Below are 19,494 nucleotides of genomic sequence, written 5' to 3' on the forward strand. Positions count from 1 at the left end.
TTGGGATTTTGGGGTGTTCCAGATTTCAGGGTGCTCAGGATATTGGGATGTTCAGGGCTTTGGGGTGCTCAGGATGTTGGGATGCTCGGGATTTTTGGGTGTTCAGGACTTTGGGGTGCTCAGGATATTGGGATGCCCGGGATTTTGGGGTGCTCAGGATCTTGGGGTGCTCAGGACTTTGGGATGCTCAGGACTTTGGGGTTCTCAGGATTTGGGGGCGTTCTGGATTTCAGGGTGCTCAGGATATTGGGGTGTTCCAGATTTTGGGGAGGTTCAGGATTTGGGGGTTCCCAGGATATTGGGATGCGCAGGATTTTGGGGTGCTCAGGATTTGGGGGTGCTCAGGACTTTGGGATGCTCAGGATTTTGGGGTTCTCAGGATTTTGGGGGTGCTCAGGATCTTGGGGTGCTCAGGATTTGGGGGTGTTCTGGATTTCAGGGTGCTCAGGATGTTGGGGTGTTCCAGATTTTGGGGAGGTTCAGGATTTGGGGGTGCTCAGGATATTGGGATGTTCAGGATTTTGGGGTGTTCAGGGCTTTGGGGTGCTCAGGATTTGGGGGTGTTCTGGATGTTGGGGTGCTCAGGATATTGGGGGGTTCCAGATTTTGGGGTGTTCCTGATTTTGGGGTGTTCCTGATTTTGAGGTGCTCAGGATTTTGGGGTACTCAGGGTCTTGGGATGCACAGGACTTTGGGGTGCTCAGGATATTGGGATGCTCAGGATATTGGGATGCTCAGGATTTTGGGGTGCTCAGGATTTGGGGTGTTCAGGAGTTCGAGGTGCTCAGGATTTTGGGGTGCTCAGGATTTGGGGGTGCTCAGGATTTCAGGGTGCTCAGGCTTTGGGGTGCTCAGGATTTGGGGGTGCTCAGGATTTTGGGGTGCTCAGGATTTGGGGTGTTCAGGAGTTCGGGGTGCTCAGGATTTTGGGGTGCTCAGGATTTTGGGGTTGCTCAGGATTTGGGCGTGCTCAGGATTTCGGGGTGCTCAGGATTTGGGGGTGCTCAGGATTTGGGGGTGCTCAGGATTTCGGGGTGCTCAGGATTTGGGGGTGCTCAGGATTTGGGGATGCTCAGGATTTTGGGGTGCTCAGGATTTTGGGCGTTCAGGATTTCAGGGTGCTCAGGATTTTGGGGGTGCTCAGGATTTTGGGGTGCTCAGGCTTTAGGGCATTCAGGAGTTCGGGGTGCTCAGGATTTGGGGGTGCTCAGGATTTTGGGGGGCTCAGGATTTGGGGGTGCTCAGGATTTTGGGCGTTCAGGATTTGGGGGTGCTCAGGATTTGGGGGTGCTCAGGATTTGGGGGCGCAGGGACAGCCTGGAAAGGAGCCGATGGATGTCCTGGCGAGGACACTAAACTGCCGGGCTGGTTTGAGCTCTGATTCCCCGGGGGTGATTTGGGGGTGATGGGGGACGGGACGATGGGGGACCCCCTGAGGTGCAGGTTGATGGAGAACCTCTGTCTTCTTCAAGCTGACTTCCAGCCCAAAGAGCTGAGCACACCATTCTTTATTAGAGAAGGCTCAGAGGGTGCATTGCCATGTCTGACTTGGCCGTGCTGACCCTCATGGAGTGAGATGATGATCATTTTAAGGAATTTAGGGGGCAACCTAAACGTTCCAAAATCTGCCACAGACCTTTCCTGCTCACAGCGCCCAAAGCCTTGGTGAGATCAACAAAGGTTCCAGAGAGACCTTTGTTCTGTTCCCCGCACAGAGACCTTTGTTCTGTTCCCTGCACAGAGACCTTTGTTCTGTTCCCTGCGCAGAGACCTTTGTTCTGTTCCCTGCACAGAGACCTTTGTTCTGTTCCCTGCGCTTCTCTCGCAGGTGTCTGAGGACAAACCCCATGTCCGTGGTGCCCCCGTTGGCTCTGAAACCACCTCGGCTTTCAGGTGGGATTCCTTCTGCTCCAGCGGGTATCAGTCTGTTCAAGAGCGCTCTTGCCAAGATCTTGCCAGCGATGGAGAGCAGAGTAACACCCCGGGAATTTGAGCAGCCTGATTTAACTCCTTTCTTCTCATCCAAAGTGATGATGGCTGCGTCACCAAGGTCCGGTGGGAGCTCGCCCAGTTCCCTGTGGTGGTTTGAAAAATCTTTTCTCTGAGGCAGTAATGGTTTGCCCCACTGACAATACTGGACCAATCAGTAGTCTAACCCAAGAGGAGTGAAGATCCACAAGGAAATCCCCCGAAGGCTGGGGCTCGGGGATGGAATTTCCACAAAGTAAGAACAAAAATCCCGACTGCCACACGTAAATCTGCTGCCTCAGGAAAATGAAGGACACTAACCAGTGCCACAGAAAACTGAAATGAAGGAACTGTGGCCTGAGGAGTGACAGACAGGCTTTTCTCTTTTCCTCTTGGACTTTTATTGAAGAAGAGGAGAAATTTAATTTAATGTAAAGATATAGGTGGGTGTAAATAAACCTTTGTAAGTATTTTCCCCTTCCCCCAATAACGAATGGTTGTGTTTTGTCTGAAAACTCTCTGCACGAGGTGAAAAAGATATCAAGTCCATACCATCACTAAACCCTCTCACAGGGGCAAACTGGGGGAGGGGAGGGGATTGACCTTAAAAATTAGATTCCTGGGAGTGTCAAACCACCACATTCCCAACAGCGCACCACAAACTCCTGGAATTTGGCATGGAGAGCAAGGCCCCCGTGTTTCCAGACTTCAGGAGGAATTCCATCCACCCCAGCTGCCTTGCCCATTTTCACCTGCTGTGTGGCCTCGAGGGTTTCTCCCAAAGTGGGGGCAGTGTCCAGTTCATCCTTCGCCGGTTGCTGTGGGATGGACTGAACTGCTCATCTTGAACCACGCGGTTGGTGCTGAAAAGGGTCTGAAAGTGTTCAGAGCTTGGGTTCAGAGTGGAGGTTTGATCTGCCGGAAGCCTTTGCCCATCAGCGCTGAGTAGAGGGCTTTGCACCTGGTCTGCGGGCCCGTGTGCTGTTTTCAGGGCCTCATGGAACCCTTTGTCATCTCCCAAATCTGCACATAATTGTGTTTTTCCAGCTGGATCGCCCCACCCCTTGTTGTGGATGTCCCGGAGTTTCTGCTGGAGTTTTGCTGCATGCCGGACAAAAGGCCGCTTTTCTCGCGGGCCAGGATGGCAGTGCAAGGTCTTGTGGTAGTTTGGTCTGGGCCTTCCTTGGTGACCAGTTTGTAACCAAGGAAGTGCCCAGATTTACCCGGTATTCCAGACGATTTTTACGTAAGCCAGACTGTAAGAAGAAAGGAGGAGAGGCCTTCGCTCTCTTTCCTTCCGGTGGCTTTGGAGGTGCAGGTTCCCTGCTGTTGAGTCTGCCGGGTTGGGGAGCGAGGCCTGGTAAGGCCTGGTGAGGCCTAGTGAGGCCTAGTGAGGCCTAGTGAGGCCTGGTGAGGCCTAGTGAGGCCTAGTGAGGCCTAGTGAGGTCTAGTGAGACCTAGTGAGGCCTAGTGAGGCCTGGTGAGGCCTAGAGAGGTCTAGTGAGGCCTGGTGAGGCCTGGTGAGGCCTGGTGAGGTCTAGTGAGGCCTGGTAAGGCCTGGTGAGGCCTAGTGAGGTCTAGTGAGGCCTGGTGAGGCCTAGTGAGGTCTAGTGAGGCCTGGTGAGGCCTTGTTGACCTTGGGAGGCGGAGGTTGCCGGCGATCGTCCCGGAGCGACTCTCGGTTGTCCCAAGGAGAGTAGTGAGATATTTCTTTGCTAACTCTTTTAGTGGATAGATATTGGGCTACTGATCGGGATATATATATATATATATATATTTTATTTTGGTTTTGTTCCTTTTCCCTTCCCCCTTCCCGTTCCCTTGTGAAATTGTATATATATTTCAGTTGTATATAACTGTAACATAAGTGTAAATATATTTATATCTATCATTTCAGCTGTCTCTCTCTTGTTTCGGGTTTTCTTGGTTGTTTTTCTCCCTCTTCTCCCTGAGGTTTGTTGGGGGGGGGACACTGCTTGTGGTGAGGTTTGGAGACTCAGCAGGGAGCCAGCTTCAAACCATATCACCCTCATCCATATCGGGTGCGCTTGGGGGGCCCTTCTCTTCTCCTGAATCCCAAAAACTCGGTCCAAGAAACCGCTCAGGGATTTTTTTTTTTATCTTTAAGGTGTGATAAACTGAGAAAATGACTTGGGCTAATGAAAAGAAAATCGTGTAAGGTCAATTATGACCTGGAGAGAGAAAAGAAAAACAAATCGTTAAACTTAATCGGGCCCCTGTAAAGAGATGAAACAAGTTACCTCCCTTTTACCTCCTGTAAGATTTAGAGGGAAGAAATTTTGTTTAGTTAGCTGGATAATAGCACCTTTCTTAAAAATTTATAACTTTATATAGATAACAAGCAAATATCTGCTGAATGTCTGACTTGACAACATATTATGGATACTTACAGATAATACTCTTGTCTAAGAAAAAAACATCTGTTGAATGTATGACTTAATAACCTGTAATGCTTATGGATAATGAATATTCATGAATTAGTTGGAAATAAATGTAGAACAGCCGTCTCCTTTGGGGGTGACGGGCGTCGGGAGTCGTTGAAACCCCTCCCTGATCACCCAGCGCCGGATCTGCTTTTATCATGTGATAAATTCCGACTGGAAATCGAGCGACTCCGGGTTCCCGTTTATCCCAAAGGTGTTTGTTGGTTCAGCGTTGGGAGCGAGGACAAACCTGCTCCAAGGCTTCACCCAAAATCAGCGGGTTTGATACAATTTTCAGCTGTGATTAAACGCATATTCAAGGGATTCCAACATCTATCAATGCATATTAATAACGGGCAGAGTGTAGGTGGAGCTCAGGCGGGGCTTGGGGCCCTCAATTTTGGTGGGACACCCGCTCTTCATCCCGTGGCTCTGGGGGCCGATTCTCACCTTCCTCGGCCTGACCTCCCTTCTCTTCCATTGTTGGAGAAGGCCTTGGCTCCCGGCCTGTTCCTCCTATTCCAGTGTCCCCCCTTATCCTGCTGCATCTTAATTTATTCCCTCGGGGCCTATTCCATGATTCTTTTCAGTTTTGGTGCAGCGAGTAGAACAGAAGGAGCCCAGCTCGTTTGGGATGTCGGTGGCTCGTTTGGGATGTTGGTGGCTCGTTTGGGATGTCAGTGGCTCGTTTGGGATGTCGGTGGCTCGTTTGGGATGTCGGTGGCTCGTTAGCAGGCCCCAAATTCCTTCGTTAACTCGTTTGGGCCCGGCCTCCTGTTTCACCTCCTCAACAGTTCCCGGATCTCTTGATCGTTTTCGTCGCAGCGGCCCTTGTGCTCCTGGAGGGAGAAACACGCGGACACACACACGGAACACACGCGTGTAATACACACGGAACACACACGTAGCACACACAGAGAACACACAAGGAACACATGCGTTTAACACGCGTATGACACGCACATGTAACACGCACACACCACGCACACAGGTGGAACACACACACACATGCAACACACACACACGTGACCCCCACACACGTGTCCCAGTGTCACACCCCCCCACACACGTGACACCCCGTCACGTGCCCGCCCGTTCCGCCCGGGAACTGCGCCTGCGCGACGCCATTACCGTATTTCCAAACGTTCTGCGCATCGAGCACCGTATTAAGAAATGTTTATGCGCGCACAAAATTTACCGTATTTCCTAAGGTTCACGCGCACCACAAAACACCGCGATCCCGTATTTCTCAGTGCGCTTGCGCATCTTAGCTACCGTAATTACCACTGCGAACCACACAAATCGTAACTCCAAATGCGCACGCGCAAAAGTACCGTTGTTCCAAGTGCGCATGCGCGCCACAAGCGCCGTGCTTCCAAGTGCACGGCGCCGTATTTCTAAATGCGCGTGCGCAACTCAAGAACCGTATTGCCAGTGTGTCTCATCAGTACCGTAATTCCCAGCGCGCTTGCGCACCACCAGTACCGTATTTGCAGGTGCGCATCGTTCCGGTACCGTATTTCCCACCGCGCATCATTCCGGTACCGCATTTCTCAGCGCGCATGCGCACGAGCGCCGTACTTCCAAATGCGCATGCGCGACTCAAGTGCCGTATTTGCAAATGCGCATGCGCGCCTCAAGTACCGTAAATCCAACAGCGCACCCCGCCACCATACCGTGTTTCCAAATATTCACGCGCACCACAACTACCGTATTTCCGAATGCGCATCGCACAAGTACCGTATTTCCAAAAAGCGCATCGCACAAGTACGGCGTTTCCAAAAAGCGCATCGCGCCACACGCGTCGCGTTTCCAAACGCGCATGCGCGCGCCGGTACCGTATTTCCCCATCGCGCACCTCACCGCACCGTCCCGTAGTTCCAAATGCGCGTGCGCACCGCAAACGCCGTAGTTTCCCAAACGCGCGCGCGCGCGGGCCGGGAGTACCGTATTTCCAAAAGCGCATCCCCGAACTACGCCGCCCCCCAGACGCGGGTGCGCGCAGCCGGTACCGTACTTCCCCGAAGCGCACCGCGCCGGTACCGTATTTCACCGCGCGCGCGCGCACGCCGCGCCGCGCCTCTCCCCCTATGCGCGCGAGCCGCGCCTACCGTGTTGCCCCGAGCGCGCGCGCACCCGCCAAAAAAAACCACCCCCCCAACCTCCCGTCGGCTCCCGCCCCCCCTCATTTAAATAAGGGCGTGTTTTGCCCCCCAAAACGAGGGGGGCGTGTCCCGGCGCCGACCCCGCCCCCCCGGTCCGTCCCCATTGGCCGCGCCGCCGTTGTCGCGGGTGACGGGGACGCGGCGGGGCCGCCGCGCTCGGAGCGCGCCCGGGAGCGGCCGCGGAGCGGGGGGGTGGGGGGGGGCAGGGGAGCCATGGGAGCCACCGGGAACACCGGGAATACCGGGAACACTGGGAATACCGGGAACGGCGGGAGCAGCGGGCAGCGGTAGAGCCGCCGCGGATCATGGCGGAGAGGTGAGAGCCGGCACCGCGCCTGAAGGGGGGGGGGGGTCGGGGGGTTCGGGGGGATTTGGGGGGGTCCTGGAGGGGCTGCACCCGCCGCTCGAAGGGATCCGCACCCCCCAAACCCGCTCTGGGGGTGGGGGAGCGTCTTGTCCGCCCCCCTTTTCCCCTATAGAGGTTATGGGGGTGCCCCCCCCCCCCCAGTTTAAGGTGCCCTTGGGGGGTCTTTGCCCCCCCCCGACCCCCCCATCGCCACTTTGGGGGGGTCTTTGCGCCCGTTCGGTGGTTTCTCCTCGCGGGAGGGCGCGTCTGGGGGGCTCCACCTTGATTTTTGGGGGGGGGTGGCGGAGGTGGGGCGGGGGGGGGGGGGGGGCGTCCCCACCTGAGCCGCGCCGAGGCGTGGGTTTGGGTGGCGGATCCCAAAATCCCCTCCCCCGGCTCCTTCTCCCGGATTTTGGCGCAGGGAAGGGCGGGCTGGATGCGCCCACCTGGATCCCCGGGGCTGCGGGATGGAGCCGGGAATGGGAACGGGGGGGGGAATGGAGCTCAACCCCACCCTGGCGGTGGGAAAAGGTGGGGGGGGGAGGCTGGATCCCGTCCTGATCCCTTGGGAAGGGGCTTGTGGAGGAGCTGGAGCCCACCTTGTTCCTTCTGGAGGGGTCGGATCCCACCCTGTTCCTTATGGGGGGGTTTGATCCCACCCGGTTACCCTTGGAGGGGTCGGATCCCACCCTGTTCCCTATGGAAGGGTTGGATCCCACCTGTTCCCTATGGAAGGGTTGGATCCCACCCTGTTACCCTTGGAGGGGCTGGATCCCACCCTATTCCTTATGGGGGGGGCTGGATCCCACCTGTTCCCTATGGAAGGGTTGGATTCCACCTTGTTACCCTTGGAGGGGCTGGATCCCACCCTGTTCCTTCTGGAGGGGTTGGATCCCACCCTGTTCCTTCTGGAGGGGTTGGATCCCACCCTGTTCCCTTTGGAGGGGTTGGATCCCACCGTGTTCCTTCTGGAGGGGTTGGATCCCTCCCTATTCCTTAGGGGGGGCCTGGATCCCACCCTGTTCCCTTTGGAGGGGTTGGATCCCACCCTGTTCCCTTTGGAGGGATTGGATCCCACCCTGTTCCCTTTGGAGGAGTTGGATCCCACCCTGTTCCCTTTGGAGGGGTCGGATCCCACCCTGTTCCCTATGGAAGGGTTGGATCCCACCCTGTTACCCTTGGAGGGGCTGGATCCCACCCTGTTCCTTCGGGAGGGGTTGGATCCCACCCTGTTCCCTTTGGAGGGGTTGGATCCCACCCTATTCCTTAGGGGGGGCTGGATCCCACCCAGTTCCCTTTGGAGGGGTCTGATCCCATCCTGCTCCTCTGGAGGTGCTGGATCCCATCCTGTTCCCTTTGGAGGGGGTTCTGGGGGTGCTGGATCCCACTCTCTTCTCTGGGGGGGGGGATTGGACCCCTGTTCCCTGCTCCTCGTGCTGGGAGGTTGTGGAGAGGCTGGATCCCACCCTGCCCCTCTGGAGTGAGGTTTAGAGGGGCTGGATCTCACCTTGTTACCCTTGGAGGGGCTGGATCCCACCCTGCCCCTCTGGAGTGAGGTTTGGAGGGGCTGAATCCCATCCTACTCCCTTTGGAAGGGCTGGATCCCACCTTGTTACCCTTGGAGGAGTTGGATCCCACCCTGTTCCTTATGGGGGGGCTGGATCCCACCCAGTTCCCTTTGGAGGGGCTGGATCCCACCCTGTTCCCTTTGGAGGGGCTGGATCCCACCCTGTTCCTTATGGAGGGGCTGGATCCCATCCTGTTCCTTTTGGAGTGAGGTTTTGAGGGGCTGGATCCCATCCTGCTTCCCATGGAAGGGGCTGGATCCCATCCTACTTCCCATGGAGTGGGCTGGATTCCCTCCTGCTCCCTTTGGAAGGGGCTGGATCCCATCCTGCTCCCTTTGGAAGGGGCTGGATCCCACCCTGTTCCCTTAGGGAGGGGCTGGATCCCATCCTGCTCCTTTTGGAAGGGACTGGATCCCACCTGTTCCTTATGAAGGGGTTGGATCCCATCCTGCTCCCTGTGGAGGGGCTGGATCCCACCTTGTTCCCCATGGAAAGGTTGGATCCCCCCCAATCCCCACGGAAAGGCTGGATCCCATCCTGTTCCCCATGGAAAAGCTGGATCCCCCCCTGCTCCCCATGGAAAGGCTGGATCCCATCCTGTTCCCCATGGAAAGGCTGGATCCCCCCTGCTCCCCATGGAAAGGTTGGATCCCCCCCCAATCCCCATGGAAAAGCTGGATCCCCCCTGTTCCCCATGGAAAGGTTGGATTCCCCCAATCCCCATGGAAAGGTTGGATCCCCCTCAATCCCCATGGAAAGGCTGGATCCCCCCCTGCTCCCCATGGAAAGGTTGGATCCCCCCCTGCTCCCCATGGAAAGGTTGGATCCCCCCCTGCTCCCCATGGAAAGGTTGGATCCCCCCCAATCCCCATGGAAAGGTTGGATCCCCCCCTAATCCCCATGTAAAGGTTGGATCCCATCCTGTTCCCCATGGAAAGGTTGGATCCCCCCCCCAATCCCCATGGAAGGGCTGGATCCCCCCCTGCTCTCCATGGAAAGGCTGGATCCCATCCTAATCCCCATGGGAAGGCTGGATCCCCCCCAATCCCCATGGAAAGGTTGGATCCCCCCCCTGCTCCCCATGGAAAGGCTGGATCCCCCCCTAATCCCCATAGAAAGGCTGGATCCCCCCCTGCTCCCCATGGAAAGATTGGATCCCCCCCTTAATCCCCATGGAAAGGCTGGATCCCATCCTGTTCCCCATGGAAAGGTTGGATCCCCCCCAATCCCCATGGAAAGGTTGGATCCCCCTCAATCCCCATGGAAAGGCTGGATCCCCCCTGCTCCCCATGGAAAGGCTGGATCCCATCCTGCTCCCCATGGAAAGGTTGGATCCCCCCTGTTCCCCATGGAAAGGTTGGATCCCCCCTGTTCCCCATGGAAAGGTTGGATCCCATCCTGTTCCCCATGGAACAGCTGGATCCTTCCCTCCTCCCCGGGGGGGTTTGGAAGGGCTGGATCCAATCCCGACCTTCTCCCCGTGGATCCTCCGCGCGGGGGGGGGGAGGAGGGGTGGGAAGGAGGGAGGGAGGGGGGGGGGGCGGTTTCTCCCCGGGATGAATCCCACGGGATCCAGGAGGTGTTTTCATGGAGCTCCAAGGTGTGGCAGGGCCGGGGGGGGCCGGGCTGGCGTGGGAATGGGAATGGGAATGGGAATGGGAATGGGAATGGGTGTGGATGCGGGGGGGATCCGGGGGGGGGGATGGGGGGGGGGCTGCAGCGGGGATGCGCAGCGCTGGAATTCGGGGCGGGATTGGGAAGCGGGAGGGGGGGGGATCCACCGGCCTTGGAATGATGGGGGGGGGGGGAGAACCCTCCGAGTTGTGCCGGGAGGGATGGATGGACTGATGGATTGATTGATGGATTGATGGATTGATTGATTGATTGATTGATTGATTGATTGATTCCACACGGACGGCGGGTTTTTTTCCCCTCCTCCCTGCGCCGCTTCCCCCCCCCCCCTTCCCTCCCTTCCCTCCTTCCCTCCCGATCCCGATCCCGATCCCGGTCCCTGCCTTCTCCTGCCGGCCGGGGAAAAGCTGCCGGGTGGGAAACGTTCCCGATTTCTTTCTTTATTTATCCCGAGCCCTCCTCCTTCCCGGCCCTCCCTCGTTCTCCAGGAACCCCTTGAGTGACCTCTACGGAATGCGCCGGGAATGCGCCGGGAATGCGCCGGGAATCCGCTCCGGCTCCTCACCTGGAGCGCGCAGCTGGGCGGGATTAAGGGGGGGGGGGGGGATGGAATCCCGGTTTTCCATCGGAAATGGGCGGATCCGGGACGTCCGGAGGGAGCTGGCGGGTACCGGAGAGCAGCAGGTGGCCGGGGAAGGGTTGGGAAAAGTGGGATGTGAGGGTTGGGAAAGTTGGGATGTGAGGTTTGGAAAAGTTGGGATGTGAGGGTTGGAAAAGTGGGATGTGAGGGTTGGAAAAGTTGGGATGTGAGGTTTGGAAAAGTTGGGATGTGAGGTTTGGAAAAGTTGGGATGTGAGGGTTGGAAAAGTGGGATGTGAGGGTTGGAAAAGTTGGGATGTGAGGGTTGGAAAAGCGGGATGTGAGGTTTGGAAAAGTGGGATGTGAGGGTTGGAAAAGTTGGGATGTGAGGGTTGGAAAAGCGGGATGTGAGGTTTGGAAAAGTGGGATGTGAGGCTGCACTCGGCGCCGTCGGATCCGTGTCCAACTGGGGATGGAGGTTGGTTGGTCTCCCTCCTCCCTGGAATGTCTTTGGCTGGTTGGTCTCCCTCTGCCATGGAATGTCTTGGGTTGGTTGGTCTCCTTCCTCCATGGAATGTCTTGGGTTGATTTGTCTCCCTCCTCCCTGGAATGCCTTTGGATGGTTGGTTGGTCTCCTTCCTCCCTGGAATGTCTTTGGATGGTCGGTCTCTCTCCTCCCTGGAATGTCTTGGGTTGGTTGGTTGGTCTCCTTCCTCCATGGAATGTCTTGGGTTGGTTGGTCTCCCTCCTCCCTGGAATGTCTTGGGTTGGTTGGTCTCCTTCCTCCCTGGAATATCTTTGATTGGTTGGTCTCCTTCCTCCCTCGAATGTCTTGGGTTGGTTGGTTGGTCGGTCTCCTTCCTCCCTGGAATGTCTTTGTTGGTTGGTTGGTCTCCCTCCTCCATGGAATGTCTTGGGTTGGTTGGTTGGTCTCCTTCTTCCATGGAATATCTTTGCTTGGTCTCCTTCCTCCATGGAATATCTTTGGTTGGTTGGTCTCCTTCCTCCCTGGAATGTCTTTGGTTGGTTGGTCTCCCTCCTCCCTGGAATGTCCTTGGATTGGTTGGTTGGTCTCCTTCCTCCCTCGAATGTCTTGGGTTGGTTGGTTGGTCGGTCTCCTTCCTCCCTGGAATGTCTTTGTTGGTTGGTTGGTCTCCTTCCTCCCTGGAATGTCCTTGGGTTGGTTGGTCGGTCTCCTTCCTCCCTGGAATGTCTTTGCTTGGTCTCCCTCCTCCCTGGAATATCTTTGGTTGGTTGGTCTCCTTCCTCCCTGGAATGTCTTGGGTTGGTCGGTCTCCCTCCTCCCTGGAATGTCTTGGGTTGGTTGGTCTCCTTCCTCCCTGGAATATCTTTGATTGGTTGGTCTCCTTCCTCCCTCGAATGTCTTGGGTTGGTTGGTTGGTCGGTCTCCTTCCTCCCTGGAATGTCTTTGTTGGTTGGTTGGTCTCCCTCCTCCATGGAATGTCTTGGGTTGGTTGGTTGGTCTCCTTCCTCCATGGAATATCTTTGCTTGGTCTCCTTCCTCCATGGAATATCTTTGGTTGGTTGGTCTCTTCCTCCCTGGAATGTCTTGGGTTGGTTGGTCTCCCTCCTCCCTGGAATGTCTTTGGATGGGGGTCTCTCTCATGGAGGTTGGTTTGTCTCCTTCCTCCCTGGAATGTCTTGGGTTGATTGGTCTCCCTCCTCCCTGGAACGTCTTGGGTTGGTTGGTCTCCTTCCTCCCTGGAATGTCCTTGGATTGGTTGGTTGGTTGGTCTCCTTCCTCCCTGGAATGTCCTTGGATTGGTTGTTCGGTCTCCTTCCTCCATGGAATGTCTTTGCTTGGTCTCCCTCCTCCCTGGAATATCTTTGGTTGGTTGGTCTCCTTCCTCCCTGGAATGCCTTTGGATGGTTGATCTCCTTCCTCCCTGGAATGCCTTTGGATGGTTGATCTCCTTCCTCCCTGGAATGCCTTTCCCGGGTGGGTGTTTGCTGATGCTCCACGATCCCTAAAAACCAGCGGGATTGCGCCTTCCCACAGACCCGGAGAGCCGGAGTTTTGTGGGGCTGGAGGGAATCGCCTGTGGAAAACTCCTGGTTTTTGGGGGAGGGGGGAGAACGCTGGGATTTGGTCGTGGATGGGGATGAACGCAGGGATGGGAGACCTTTGTGTGGGATGTGGTTCTATGGCAGCTGGAAAGGACGGGTTATTCCATGTTATTCCATGTTATTCCGTGTTATTCCATGTTGTTCCGTGTTATTCCGTGTTTTTGGGGGGGAGAAGGGACGTGTTCCCTCCCCATCCCCCGGCGTGGGTGGGAGAGGGAGAGCTCCAGGTGAGACTCCAGAGGGGAGCCCAACGGGACAGATCCCACGGGGTGTCCGTGGAATATCCCGAATCCCGGAATCCTGGAATGGTTTGGGTCGGGAGGGGCTGGAAAGGTCCCTTCATTCCACCCCCTTCCCGGGGATTCCGCTGTCCCGGGTGGCTCCAAGGCCCGTCCAGCCCGGCCTGGAGCTGGAGGGATCCACGAGGATCATCCCAGTCCAGCCCCGGGAGAGTCACTTCCTTCAGCTGATCCCAGGTCTGATCCCAGGAATGCCGAGCGGGAGGAATTTTAGGCCTCGAAGCCTAAATTTGGACAAATTTAACCCCGGGCTGGACTTTGGAGCCGCCGGAACCCGGGGTGGGCTTCCAATCCGAGCCAATCCCAAGGGTTCGAGTTGGGAAAGAGCATTCCAGAGCTCTTCCTCTGGGAAGGGAGGGCCTGTGGCGAGGCCCAAGTTTTTCAGGGAAGTCTTTGCTCGGATCCGGGCGCGATTCCCGCCGAAACCTCCCGTCAAATCCCGACATTCCGAGGGCTGGGCTGCCCTGGGGAGCAAAGAGGGGTCGGGGAATCGTGGAATCGTGGAATCACTCGGGCTGGGAAAAGACCCTCCGGATCATCCGGTCCGACCCTGAAAGGTCGGAAGGAGACCCTGGAAGGTCGTCCCAAGTCCTGGTTTTCCAGAAATCCGTGACGACGAGGGGCGGGATCGAGCGGTTCGCGGGTTTCATTTTTGGGGTGGGGTTTTTTTTGGGGGGATTTCGTTTCTTCCTGCTGCTCCTCCCTCGGGAAAAGGAGCCGCTTTTTTCCCCCCTGAGAAGTGGATTTCATGGATGGGCAGCTGGTGCAGCTGTTGGATTTGCCGGGAATTCTGGGAGGGGCTCTGGCCCAGCTCTGGGATAATTAGCGAGGATGTTTTCGCGCCGCCGAACCTGGAAATGTCGGATGGTGGGAGGGATCCCTGAGGATCATCCGGGGGGCTCAGGGGGTGTGTGGGTGGCAAGGCCGACTTTTTAATTCCTGTTTCAAAATAAATCCCTTCTCCCTCGTTCCTTCCGCCCTTATTTTGGGGGATTTTAACCCCGTTTTGGGGCATTTTTACCCCTCCTTTGGGAATGTTCACCCCTTCTTTGGGAATGTTCACCCCTCCTTTGGGAATGCTCACCCCTCCTTTGGGAATGTTCACCTCTTCTTTGGGAATGTTCACCCCTCCTTTGGGAATGCTCACCCCTCCTTTGGGAATGTTCACCTCTTCTTTGGGAATGTTCACCCCTTCTTTGGGAATGTTCACCCCTTCTTTGGGAATGTTCACCTCGTCTTTGGGAATGTTCACCCCTTCTTTGGGAATGTTCACCTCGTCTTTGGGAGTGTTTACCCCTTCTTTGGGAATGTTCACCTCGTCTTTGGGAGTGTTCACCCCTTCTTTGGGAATGTTCACCTCGTCTTTGGGAGTGTTCACCCCTTCTTTGGGAATGTTCACCCAATCCTGGGAATTTTCTGCCTTCCCTTGGGCATTTTGGACCCTGTTGCTCCAAACCCCCTCCAGCCCCGGCCTTGGGCGCTTCCAGGCTTGGGATGAGACGATCCTGGAGGTCCCTTCCGACCCGAACAATTCCATGGAAATCTGATCCCACGGACCAACAAACCCCTCCTCTGGCGGGTTCCACGTTTTTCCGTCGTGCGGGATGATCCCGGTGTTCCCAGGCAGAGCTCCAGGGGAGGAGTTTATCCTAAATTTTGGGCTCCTCTGGAGCTCTTGGAGGAGCTTTTTCCCGGAGAATCGGGCAGATCCCACATTTCCGTGCCTGGATTCGGAGGTGACCCCCTTAGGCCTCGATCCCAAAGTCTCCAGGCCCATCAACTCCTGGCACCACACGGGAATTCTGACCCGGGAGGGGCTTGGGGGGGTTGGAATCTTGAGCTGTGGGGATTGTTGGGAACTCCCCTCCGGAGAGGAATTGCTTTGGGTGGGAAACGGGATTCCCAGATCCCTGCTCCGGGAATTCCTGCTCCTTGTTCAAGTGAACACCTCCCGGGTCAGTCTGACTCCTAAATCCACGTTTAGGCCGGAGAAGGGGAAGATCCAGGCCCAGTTTTTATGGATAAGTCCTTCCAGGTTGTTCTGACTCCTAAATCCACGTTTAGGCCGGGAAAGGGGAAGATCCAGGCCCAGTTTTTATGGATAATTCCTCCTGGGTCAGTCTGACTCCTAAATCCACGTTTAGGCTGGAAAAGGGGAAGATCCAGGCCCAGTTTTTATGGATAATTCCTCCCGGGTTGTTCTGACTCCTAAATCCACGTTTAGACCGGGAAAGGGAAAGATCCAGGCCCAGTTTTTATGGATAATTTCTCCTGGGTTGTTCTGGTTCCTAAATCCATGTTCAGGCCGGGAAAGGGGAAGATCCAGGCCCAGTTTTCCTGGATAATTCCTCCCAGGTCAGTCTGACTCCTAAATCCATGTTTAGGCCGGGAAAGGGGAAGATCCAGGCCCAGTTTTCCTGGATAATTCCTCCTGGGTCAGTCTGACTCCTAAATCCATATCTAGGCCGGGAAAGGGGAAGATCCAGGCCCAGTTTTTATGGATAATTCCTCCCAGGTCAGTGTGACTCCTAAATCCAGGTTTAGGTCGGAGAAGGGGAAGATCCAGGCCCAGTTTTTATGGATAATTCCTCCCGGGTTGTTCTGACTCCTAAATCCAGGTTTAGGCCGGAGAAGATCCAGACCCAGTTTTCCTGGATATTTCCTCCCTCTCCCGTGGGTTTAATTCTGGTCTAGGCCTGGCTTAGGCCGGGTTTAACTCCCCCAACCACCCCTGCAAGGCCAAATCCCGGCGGTGCCTCCTTTCCCTGGGGAAAAAGGAAGGATTTGGGGATCCCAGCTCTGGGAATTTGGGAAGAGGCGCCATGAAACCCCCCCCCAAAAATGAAAACTCCCCCAAAAAAACCACTTTAAATGAAAACCCCCCAAAAAAACCACTTTAAATGAAAACCCACGGACCCGGACGAGGAAACGCAGGAGGGAATTCCGGGAATTCCGGAGGGATGGGGGTTCCAGGGGTCAAACCGATGGATGAGCCGATCCCTGGGGGTGCCACAGAACCAGGGAGGGACCCAGATCAGGGGGATGGATCCGAAATTGTGACCATAGAGGCTTTTTTTTAGGGAATTTAGAGGGTTTTTTTAGGGATTTTAGGGTTTTTTTAGGGATTTTAGGGTTTTTTTAGGGATTTTAGGGTTTTTTTAGGGATTTTAGGCTTTTTTTTAGGGATTCTAGGGGTTTTTTTAGGGATTTTAGGCTTTTTTGGGGATTTTAGGCTTTTTTGGGGATTTTAGGCTTTCTGGGGGGATTTTAGGCTTTTGGGGGGACTTTAGACTTTTTTTAGGGATTTTAGCCTTTTTTTTAGGGGATTTTTAGGCTTTTTTTAGGGATTTTAGGCTTTTTTTAGGGATTTTAGGCTTTTTTTAGGGGATTTTTAGGCCGTTTCCAGCTTTCCATGACCTGTTTTTTTCGGGAATATTCCCTCCAGCAGCCCAATATCCCGGAGAAGTTCCCCGTGGGATCCCATGAACGTTCCCTCCGAGTGTCCCCCCGACCTTCTCCTTCCCAAATCCCCTCCCTTGGGATCTGATTCCTTGCCCTTTCCCTCCCATTCCAGCTTTTCCCTCCCTCCCTTTCCCTCACATTCTCCAGAGAATTCCGTGAACTCCGACCTTTCCTCGTCTCCCTCCGGCTCTTCCCAAAAATAACCCGGATCCCGCCGGCAGCCGCTGGTTTTTTTCCCTCTCTTCCCACTCCATTTTCCCGGCTCATCCGGGCTGGTTCGGAATTCCGGGAAGAGAGGGAGGGATAAACACGCTCCAGGTGCTCGGGGGAAACGCCGGAGTTCTCCTGGAATTCAGAATTCCTCGTTATCCCTCCATTTGCTCCCGGGTTTTGGTTCAGTTTTCCAGCTCCCGACCTGGTTTTCCCAAAGCTCCTGAAGGAGCCCCTTGGTGCCGTTCCCAGGGGAGGATCCCGGCCTTTGGAATTCCCGGTCCCTCGCTCTTCCCTGGAATTCCTGGTCCTTTGCTCTTCCCTGGAATTCCCGGTCCTTTGCTCTTCCCTGGAATTCCTGGTCCCTCGCTCTTCCCTGGAATTCCCGGTCCCTCGCTCTTCCCTGGAATTCCTGGTCTCTCGCTCTTCCCTGGAATTCCCAGTTCCTCCCTCTTCCCTGGAATTCCCGGACCCTTGCCCTTCCCTGGAATTCCTGGTCCCTTGCTCTTCCCGGTCCCTTGCCCTTCCCTGGAATTCCTGGTCCTTTACTCTTCCCTGGAATTCCTGGTCCTTTACTCTTCCCTGGAATTCCTGGTCCCTCGCTCTTCCCTGGAATTCCCGGTCCCTCGCTCTTCCCTGGAATTCCCGGTCCCTCGCTCTTCCCTGGAATTCCCAGTCCCTCGCTCTTCCCTGGAATTCCCAGTCCCTCGCTCTTCCCTGGAATTCCTGGTCCCTCGCTCTTCCCTGGAATTCCCGGTCCCTCGCTCTTCCCTGGAATTCCCGGTCCCTCGCTCTTCCCTGGAATTCCCGGTCCCTCGCTCTTCCCTGGAATTCCCAGTCCCTCGCTCTTCCCTGGAATTCCCAGTCCCTCGCTCTTCCCTTGAATTCCTGGTCCCTCACTCTTCCCTGGAATTCCCAGTCCCTCGCTCTTCCCTGGAATTCCCGGTCCCTCACTCTTCCTTCGACCTCCAAAGTTGCTCCCGGTTTTATTCCTTTTTCCTCCTCCCCTTCCGACATTCCCACAAAACCCAGGAGGGAATCCTCGGGGATGCCCAGTCTGATGGGTTTTTTTAGGGAGCCGGATAAACCCCTCCGACTTTTCAGGGATTGGCCGCCGGATATCCCGGCCCCCGCCTTCCCAAATCCCGGGGTTTTTTTGGGAAGCGGTTTGAAGCGAAATTTCCCGGGAATGAGCGGGCGGGAGGTGGGAAGAGGAGTGACCCGGAGCGGGAATCGCAGCTCCCGGGGCGAGGGGACGTGGGAATCCGGGATTGCAGAGGGAACGCCTCGGAAAACCGGGAGCGAACGAGGCCTGGGATGAGGTGCCGGAGGGAGAAGGTTCCGCTGGGAGCGATTCCCGGATGGATCCGGGCTCGGAAGGGGGGTGTGGGGGTGTTCCCAGAGCTTTGGGATTTGGGGAGGGACGGGGAAGGTTCCTCCTTAGGGGCTGGTTTGGGAAAACTCCGAAGGAAGGTGGGAAGGAGCGGGAGGGGATCGGGGATGTCCGGGATTGGGGGTGGAATGGGGAAATCCTGGAATGGGGTTGGGATTGGGTGTGGAATGGAGGAATCCTGGAATGGGGTTGGGATTGGGGGTGGAATGGGGGAATCCTGGAATGGGATGGGATTGGGGGTGGAATGGAGGAATCCTGGAATGGGATGGGATTGGGAGTGGAATGGGGGAATCCTGGAATGGGGGGAGTCAAAGGGATCTTAATTCCCATCCGGTTCCATGGGCAGGGACAGCTCCCACCATCCCAGGGGGATCCAACCTGCCCTGGGACACTCCCAGGGATCCAGGGGCAGCCACGGCTCCTCTGGGAATTCCATCCCAACCCCTCCCCACCCTCCCAGCCAGGAATCCCTTCCCAACATCCCACCTAACCCCGGGAAGCCATTCCCTGTGTGCTGTCCCTCCAGCCCTCGTCCCCAGTCCCTCTCCAGCTCTCCTGGAGCCCCTTGAGGCCCTGGAATGTGCTCCAAGCTCTCCCTGGATCCTTCCCCTTCTCCAGGTGAACATTCCCAGCTCTCCCAGCCCGGCTCCAGAGGTTCTCCAGCACTCAGAGCAGCTCCGTGTCCTCCTCTGGACCCGCTCCAGCAGCCCCAGGTCCTTCAGGAATGTTGGGAATCCCAGATTTGGGATCTGACCCAAGCAGGGCAGGGATGTTTCTGGAAGGGGCAGAGTTGTTCCGTGGAAAGAGGAGACTTGGAGTAAACGGATTCATTGATTATGTTGTTTTAAACCCCCCCCCCAGATCGGGAAAATTCCTCCTTTCCTCAAAACACCGGATGGGCTTCCGGGCTGAGGCAAAATTCTGGGAAAAAAAGGGGGATTTTCCATGTCAAGAAGCAGGTTCTCGTGCTGGAGGGTCAACCCCGATCCCAGCTGGGACTTTCCTCCTGGAAGCCAAACCCGGGACGAGGCCGGGGAGGGTTTTGTGTGGAAGAGGCCACGGGAGAGCCTTGGGATAACCCAGCAGGAAAAACAGGTCCCGGTTTATCATTCCCACGTTGTCCCCTGGGCAGCTCCAAAGAGCAGCTTCCTCCAAACCCTGGGGAGAAACCCGAGCTCGGAGCGCAGGAGGAACAGGTTTGGCCACTCCTGGTGCTCCTGGTGCTCCTGGTGCTCCTGGTGCTCCTGGTGCTCCTGGTGTTCCTGGTGCTCCTGGTGCTCCTGGTGCTCCTGGTGCTCCTGGTGCTCCTGGTGTTCTTGGTGCTCCTGGTGCTCCTGGTG

General features: G+C 56.1%; 2 protein-coding genes across 2 annotated transcripts in view; both read left to right on the forward strand.

Annotated features, from left to right (window-relative positions):
• LOC116797962 (erythroblast NAD(P)(+)--arginine ADP-ribosyltransferase-like) overlaps positions 1-19,494 on the forward strand; it is a 471,907-nt gene that overhangs the window by 309,286 nt on the left and 143,127 nt on the right. The gene's annotated exons all lie outside the window — the stretch shown is intronic.
• LOC116792758 (rho GTPase-activating protein 39) overlaps positions 6,774-19,494 on the forward strand; it is a 97,340-nt gene continuing 84,619 nt past the window's right edge. Inside the window, exon 1 of the mRNA XM_032700028.1 lies at positions 6,774-6,893. Within this exon, the coding sequence (XP_032555919.1) occupies positions 6,883-6,893 (11 nt within the window). The 5' untranslated portion in view covers positions 6,774-6,882. The remainder of the gene's footprint in view (positions 6,894-19,494) is intronic.

The sequence above is a fragment of the Chiroxiphia lanceolata genome, chromosome 1 (genome assembly GCF_009829145.1).
Source record: "Chiroxiphia lanceolata isolate bChiLan1 chromosome 1, bChiLan1.pri, whole genome shotgun sequence".
Classification (NCBI taxonomy): domain Eukaryota; kingdom Metazoa; phylum Chordata; class Aves; order Passeriformes; family Pipridae; genus Chiroxiphia; species Chiroxiphia lanceolata.